This window comes from Akebia trifoliata, chromosome 7 (genome assembly GCF_017979445.1).
Source record: "Akebia trifoliata isolate Shusen 1 chromosome 7, ASM1797944v1, whole genome shotgun sequence".
Lineage (NCBI taxonomy): Eukaryota > Viridiplantae > Streptophyta > Magnoliopsida > Ranunculales > Lardizabalaceae > Akebia > Akebia trifoliata.
The window spans coordinates 3100131-3108469 of NC_141381.1; the positions used below are offsets into that span (position 1 = coordinate 3100131).

The 8339-nt window shown below is 32.3% G+C and overlaps 1 protein-coding gene across 1 annotated transcript; it reads right to left on the minus strand.

Annotated features, from left to right (window-relative positions):
• Positions 1-1657: 1657 nt before the first annotated feature.
• LOC147397987 (NAC domain-containing protein 54-like) lies at positions 1658-6767 on the minus strand. Its single transcript, XM_086448955.1, has 3 exons — positions 6384-6767; positions 5032-5306; positions 1658-2289 (listed from the first exon to the last, which is right to left on the minus strand). Exons 1-3 carry the CDS (start codon positions 6538-6540, stop codon positions 2008-2010), a joined length of 714 nt encoding a protein of 237 aa, XP_086305081.1. The 5' UTR covers positions 6541-6767; the 3' UTR covers positions 1658-2007.
• Between the last annotated feature and the right edge of the window lie 1572 nt (positions 6768-8339).

The following is an 8339-nucleotide window of genomic DNA, read 5'->3' on the forward strand; positions in this document are numbered from 1 at the left end:
GCATCCCTTAAAAAAGGGAGATGTCTTGAGTTCAAACCCCTCGTTGGTCACCCATATAGAGATTTATCCATGCTTACTTGGTATGTGTGGTTTGTGGAGTATTGCATGTATGTAGGAGATTTGGGCGAGATATGGTGTTTTAAGAGGTCAGTTGCCTTGCCCCTTATTAATTGGACCTACACGATTTTTGTGTGCCATTCTTCAGAGATAACACCAATGCCATTGTTCCGCCATTGCTGGATTAGGATCTTTTTTTTTTTTTTTTCATTTACTATTGTTCTAGTTTTTTTTCAATAAAAAATCACACCGCCTTTTATATGCCAACACATCTTTCAAATTTACACATTCACGTCTCATGATTTCATTATTTCCTATTTAAAATCCTTCCAACAAGAATTCTTTCATTTAAATCATATGGTCTTAATTTGTATATTTTCTAGAGATCATGACAAGACTGGTCTAGTAAACCATCGACTCCGATAGACTCAAAAAGATCGAGATGCAATAGTGATGGATTTCACAAACAAATGGTAACCACCAGCAAGCATGATTGATACTTCAGCTAACAATGAACATACCATTTAATGGGATCAAACAATTATTCAAAGAAATCAATTGCATATTCCTTTTTCAAAGGATCATTCAATTGCAAGAAGATGTTAGAGAATAAAATACATTGTATTAAGGTCCATGAGATACATTATATATTTACCAGTGTATATCATCACAAATTGAAGGTTGTGATGGAGAATGATATATGTAGAATATCTAAATTAGGATCTTCTATGTTAGGAATTATTGATAAATTAGAATATTTGTATGAGTGCTGATTTTTTAACTAGAAAGTCTTTACTCGATCAACACTCGATAGATGTGGCACGGACACAGAACCATAGATCTTTTTTCTTGGGATACACAAATGCACATCTTTTATGGGAATGTGCAATTATGTATGCCAGGGAAAAAGATCTATGATTTCATGCTCATGCCACATCAGCCGAGTATTGATCGAGTGAAGATTTTCTACTTAGAAAATCATTATTCTATTTGTATTAGGCTAGTTTTCATATCTTCGTTGATGAAATATTTGTAAGTACTCTATTAGGTTCATGACTTCATGTAATATCATCCAAGAATGTCAAAATAATTTAATGAGAACCCTTGGATGATATTATAAGAACCCTAATAAAGTATTTATAAATATTACTTCAATCTGTATGTGAAAATTAGCCCAATACAAATATTCCATTTAAATCAATACTTCCTAATGTAAGTAGAATATCTTAATTGATATATTTTAAATATATTATTCTTCACGACAACCTCAAATGTAGATCCACAGGATAGAGGCCTTATTTTCAACCTCAAATGAATCGTGAAGCCCAAATATATTTGTAGCTTTTTCATAATTTTGTAAATTATAAACATGGCCTTTTATTTGAGGTTCACAAGAAGGTTTTAAAAGGTAAAATACAAATATGACCATTCAGCAGTACCCGGTTAAGTAAATAAAATATCCAAATGGGCCTAAAGCTCTTTCTATAAGTATATATAAAAAAAAAAAAACATGAACTAGGGCAGTAATTTTGACCTTATGCGTGACCGTTTTGGTATTTCCTCCCAAATTAAAATTTGTTAGATTATTATTCCACAAAATACACCAATGCAAAGGACCTCCTTTTACCAATAAAAAAATAAAATAAATTACATCAATACAATTTGATGTAATCAGTTACAAAGATCATAAAATTTTACACCCAAACATAACCGTTTATTATACAAAAGTCCCATCCAAATTAGTGATCCAGTAGTGTCAACCCTATGGAGTACTCTATGAGGTCTAAGATGTCCTTTTTTGATTGGCCGGAGCTACTTGTGCTCTCCAATTGGTCCAATGAGAAAATGACACGAAGTCATTTAATGGAGTATTCCGTGAGACCATCCTTACTGGATCACCACCCTATCCAAATTATCTTATTTAGCTTGATTTCCCAACATAACTCAAATTTAATTTGTAAATTCCACACATGACGTGTCATCTCCACCTATGTTAGTAGTATTAGAGGAACCCCATGCATCATCAGTGATAAATTGCATCCATGCATCATCTTTGTCTTCCTCCTCATCCATGCATGATGTTGATCCTATTGGAACATCTGGTGACATAGTTTCATACTCATTGATGATACCTCGAGAGATCTCGACCGTTGATGAACTACATCTACCTTGATCTTCGACTTCGGAACAAATACCATTCTTCTTGAAAACACGACATAATGCAAAGGAATCCTGTAAAATAAATAAATCATGATAAGAGATATAAGATAAACCTTAACGATTGATGAAGAGATACATATTAGTAGTGAATAAGAACAAGGCTCGAGGTGACGAAATAGAAAGAATAGGGTGAGTTTGATCCGATACATTGCTTAAATTAATTAAGTAGACAACTATCGTTCTAATTAAGGATCGTTTTGTACATTTAAGAGAAGATGATAGAGATTTGATCCCAAGAGGAGAGGATGAGAGGAAGAGAACGAAGCCTCCATGTGTGAGGGAAGATGTGACGAAGATTGGAAAATGATGAGTCACATTTCTTTTATTGTCCTAGTAATTTATTTATAGGCGAAAGGTCATGATGATTGAAATACTTACCTCTTTCTCATCCAATGACACATAATGTAATATATTTATTAGAAAAAAGATGTTGAATAAACAATCAATGAGTTAGAAAATCTCTTAGAATCCAAACATAACCTCATGGTTAGTCCACCAAAAGTTGTTGGGTACACTTATTTTTAAAATATTTGGAAAAAAAAAATGGAATTCTTGTCTAAGACAATAATGTACGTAGTGTCAACATCTTCATGTTCTGACCATTTGATTAGGGTTTATTAACATGTTGCCTAATTTGGAATAATATATCAATTTATAAATAATGCACATATAATAGATACATAAGATAACATCATCGTCATCATCTTGAAAGTCTTATCCCAAAACCTTGGTTAAATGAATCAAGTTCCTCAATTGTTTTTCCACTTCACTCTCTCTAATTTTACTATATTTTCTCTTTTACTCCTATGATGTATTTTATAGTTTTCAATCTTTTACTCTATTATTACTATATTTTCTCTTTGACTCCTATAATATATTTTATAGTTTTCAATCATTTACTTTATTAATAAAATAAAATAAAAATAACACTTCCCTAATTTTATTTTATTTTTTCAAGGATGCACTCGTTATAAGAATGTGAACTCCAGTAGATATATAGATTATGACTAAAAAAATATATTTATTGATATAAAATATATTTTTAATTGATGACAAACAAAGCTAAAAGCTATAGTTTTGAAACTTGAAAAAGACATAAAAATACATGATATTTGTGTATTTTATAATATAATTTTTAACATTTAAAATAACATAAATATTTATTTATTATTATCCACAAAAATATTATATAAATTTGAATGACTCGATCAAGCTTCTAATCCATCTCAGACATTTTCAAGCTTACTAAGCCAAATTGAAGAGTTCACTAGATGATTGCCAAGCTGACTTGTTAAATTGATTCCATCAAGTTTTGGGGTGAATCAATTTGAAATTAAATTGAGTCAAGTCATCTCAGCCAACTTTCGATTTGACTTGATGAATTCTAAAACTATTATACGAAGGTAACATAACTTGCAGTTAATTTCATAGTAAACATTGCTTGTTAGCATCCTAAAATAGTAAAAGTAATAAATTCATCAAGTTTTGCCACGATTTTTTACTCAAATTTTAACATAAAGTCCTAAATTAAAGAAAATATGGTAAAAAACCAATCCCTGAAAATAATTTACAAAGATTTGCAAAGGGATCGACAAGATTTTTTTGCAGGGCCGTACCAAGAAGGTGTAAAGTGGATGGTTTCCTAACTGGGGGATATCTTGAGAATAAAGTATATATTGTGAGGGTGATTGGAGAATAAAGTGAAAAGTTGCCGACACCATCTCTCTCACTTGATAGAAAGTCATGTGGTGGAATCCTACTTTTGTCTTATTAGAACACACTTTCTCACGTAAATCTAAGATCTCTACAAGTAAAGAATATCTAATAGTTGGATTTGTTTTTTTATGATAAAAAGTAAAAAACCTTAACTTTCCATGCACTTCATGCATAATCCACGTTCCAAAGTTGATAGTGGATTTTCACACCAAAGTCAGATTGATTGATGATTATTAACCATTGGATGATTGATTTGTGGTTTTCTATAATTGGTTTTATGATCATGATGGACTCAAAGTCTGTGATCTATATGGATGGTTGAGGTTTATACCATAGATCAAGTTCTTGATGGGACAAAAAGGTCCGATCCTCCAACTCCCACCAATCTATTGAAAAATGCTACAATCCAATGGCTAAAATTTGTTAATCAAACTGATTTTTGGCGTGTAACAAGGTGGACCAAATAGTCATGAGTCAAGGGATGTACATGCAAAAAAGTAAACATAGAGTTGGGCACCGTTACTCAACAAAAAATGATATTTCAGAGACAAATTAATATAATAATAATAATGATGATGATGATGATGATATATAAAATTTGATCTCAATTGGATATCGAAAGATTTTTTAAGGGTCTATATGATTGTAGGAAGTCATTTTCAAGGGAATTTGAATTTTTCAAGAAATTGGTCATAGGAAAATAATTTTTTGAAAAACAAATTTGCTGAGAAAATGAATTCTATCATATGGTTGCACTAAGGAAAATGTCAAAACGAGAGTTGGTTTTAAATTTTGGGGTGAGGGTAATTAGTGAGAGAATCACATTTGGTGGTGGAAAATCATTTTACCTAAAGGTTCCAACCCAAGGTGCAAATTTTCTTTTACTGAGAAAATGTGTAATCTGAAAATCACATTGTTTTTTAATTAGGGAAAATTATTTTTCATGTTCAATCATATAGATGACCCTAGGTATTGAGGTAAAAAAAACAAATTTGCTTCCTATGCTACATATTGGATTAATCTTGATTCATAACTAACCTGAATTCCCGAGGGATCTTCAAATTCCTTGTCGATGCGATATTCATGCATCACCCAATCTGTCCTGATTCCTTGAGGAGCCCGGCCTCTATAATAAACCAATGTCTTCTTCATTCCGATGGCTCGATTTTGAGAATTAATTCGTCGATCTTTTCCAGTTGACTTCCAGTATCCAGCTCGGGTTGCTCGATTAGTCCTGAATCCATTTGGATACTTTCGATCTCGAGGTCCAAAAAAATACCATTCTGGGTCTCTACTTGGCAAGAATGATTTTTCTACAACAGGAGAATGTTAAAAAAGGTTAAGATAACTGTAATAATATTGTAACTTTGGCTGAGTAATTAAAAACTTATTGTCCAAAAAAAATAAAAATGATTAGCAAAAGAAAAATTTATGGGATTGTTTCACTTCACTTCCTACTTAATTAGCTAATTACCAACGTACCCATTATGTTCAATTTATTCGTTTCTCCTCTTTTGACTTGGGTAATCATTGCAAATAATCATTAACACATGCACTTGGGATTAAAGTTATGATGCAAGCAAAATGGGGAAGACGCTAATAAACAGAAATGCTGGATGTTGTGCTAATTTATCCAATCAAATGGGTATTAAAAAAAATTATTGAAAAGTTGAATTTCACAAAATTTCGATTCTGGCTCGCTGTTCATTTTAATTACCAAAACATGAACAGTAATGAATTTGGAATTTTTAAAGTGAAAGTGACAATTTCGTGGGTTTAAAGTGACTATCTTGCTAAAACCTCCAAATCTTTTATTAAAATGAACATTGAGCCATGATATTAAATTCATCGACAGTTGATCTTAATAAATATCTCTATTTTGGTAACCTTCGTATGGAAAGATTTCAGAGAGGTTGATACAACCAAAATTGGGGATATGCCAGTAAACTATACAATTAGGGAGATGCTAACAAACAAAATAATGTTGGGTGTTTTGATAATTTAGCAAATTAAGTGGAGGCGAAACTAAAAAAATATAAATAAAGGACACCTTAAATCTGTCTTAATGAATGTGCATTGGTGTTATATTGATTTTTTCTGTCTTTCCAGAAAACATTGGCTCAATATTGATCCAAGCTTAATGGTGGGATATGCCATTAATAAGTTTAAATGGGGAGATTCTAATCAACTAAAAGTCTTGGTGTTTGGCTAAAACTAGATCTCTCTCAAGGGATGGTAATTTGGGTTGCTATATGGATAATGAGGAGAAGACAATAACTGACAATGCTGGGTGTTTTAATATTTGATAACCATTTAAGGGTAAAAAAATATAAAGTCTAGATAATAAGAGAATGGTAGGAGTTTTAAAATGAAGTAGAATTATTTCAGACCTGCTAACTCCCATGGCTCACATTTGTAAAGATCGACTTCGGGAATAATATCGAGATCGATCTTAAGGCCATTGATTTTCCTCTTTAAATAATAATTAACGAGCTCTTCGTCTGTAGGATGAAACCTGAAACCTGGAGGTAATCCGGCTGCCGACATCTCTCTTTCTTCAACTTATTGTTCTTCTTCTTCTTCTTTCTCTTGTGAAGAAGCCTTTATTACTTGCACACCATCACCATCATCATCACATATAAATATATAAGGATTTAAAGTCCCTTGTCTTTGAGTTGTTTTCCACTTTCTCTTTTGTAGATGCTCAGACAAACGTTTCTTGCAAGCCCACGCATCTCTCTCTCTCTCTCTCTCTCACACACACACACACACACAGAGGGGCGGAGCCAGGATTTAACTCATGTGGGGGCAATGTAAGAGTGGAAGTTATTTTGTGAGGGCAACGAAGCTTGTCATTTTTTTTGTGGGGGCAACATAACAATGGAAACTGTTTTGTGGGGGGCAAGTAAGAGTGTAAAACAAATTGGGATGCAATAGTTCATTAATCCAAAGAAAGTTTGAAAATTCTTATGGGGGCAAGTGCCCCCATTGCCCCCACTCTAAATCTGCCCCTGCACACACACAAACACACACACACCCCTTATTCTTTAACAATTTTCTTGTAAATTATCTAAAAAAATATGACGCTGGCCCATGCATACACTCTTCAAAGTTCATATAATTGGCTTACTATCTTTATAATAATAATTTAAGCGTGAACACTAAGCCATTGTTTATATATGGTGGTTTTTATCAATTATTTAGCCCTTAACGATGTCTATAATAATTGATTATAAACAACTAATTTAATCCTTCATTAAATAAATAAGAGAGCCAATATTGCCGCACCAACTTTTACTAACCCATTCCTATGTAAGAATTGCACGTAGTTAGTCTGGCATTAATAAAAAGTTGGTTGCAATAACTATTTGTATCTCTAAAAAATTAGAACTTAAAACCCAATTCATATGTTCATATGCTTCTCTTAAAAATCCTAAAATCTCAAACCACAAACCCAATTTCCTCTATTTTCGATTTACTCTCTCACGATTTTAGGGTGTGGGACTTTCGATCTCCTCTCATGATTTTCTCTTTCATGATTTAGAGTTTTGCACATACTATCTTCTCTCTCCCCAATTCTAGGTTTTTTTCTCACAAAAATTTAGGGCTAGGGTTTCGAATTCCTACCGTCTCTCATTTATAGTTTTTCTTGGATCTCTTTACTTCTCTCTCATGAAGGCTTGATTATTGCGGATGTCATTAATGACGACATCCATTAAAAGGTTCTCTCTCACTCTCAGTTTTTTCTTCTTGGTTACAACAGCATGGTTTTTTTTTTTGTAAGCTTGAATGTAATGGAAATTAAATTACGCACAAATTGTTTAGATGACACAGAAACACCCAACACATCTAGCTTTTCTTCCATTCTTCTATTAAATTTAGGGGCTTGTAACTTTATATTTCTTTGTGTTTGCTCAAGTTTATGGAACCACAAGACTGCAAAAGTTTATAAATGGGAACACTTTGAGGACATGAGAAAATTAATGATAATAATTCCCATGGTATTTCATATTAATTAATTGATGTTTTGCACTGCAAGTTCACAAACATTAGGTCATGGGATCTATCCCAGCTTACCACCAAAAAATGGAAAATAAAAAAGGAAATATATATTCATAGTTTAAAAAACAAGTTTGAGTTCTTTCCTCCTCCCTGGCAATTTTTTTACAACTATGTTTTTCCTATTTCATATTATTTTGTATTCTAAAGAATCGTTTTGCAACAATATAAATATTTCAATCTTTAGTAGCCAAACTTGAAAATCAGTGTAGTTAGTGATCCTTGTTTCCAATTGGAAGCATATTGTCCCTAATTGGTGGCTAACTAAGTCTATTTTTAAAAGAAAA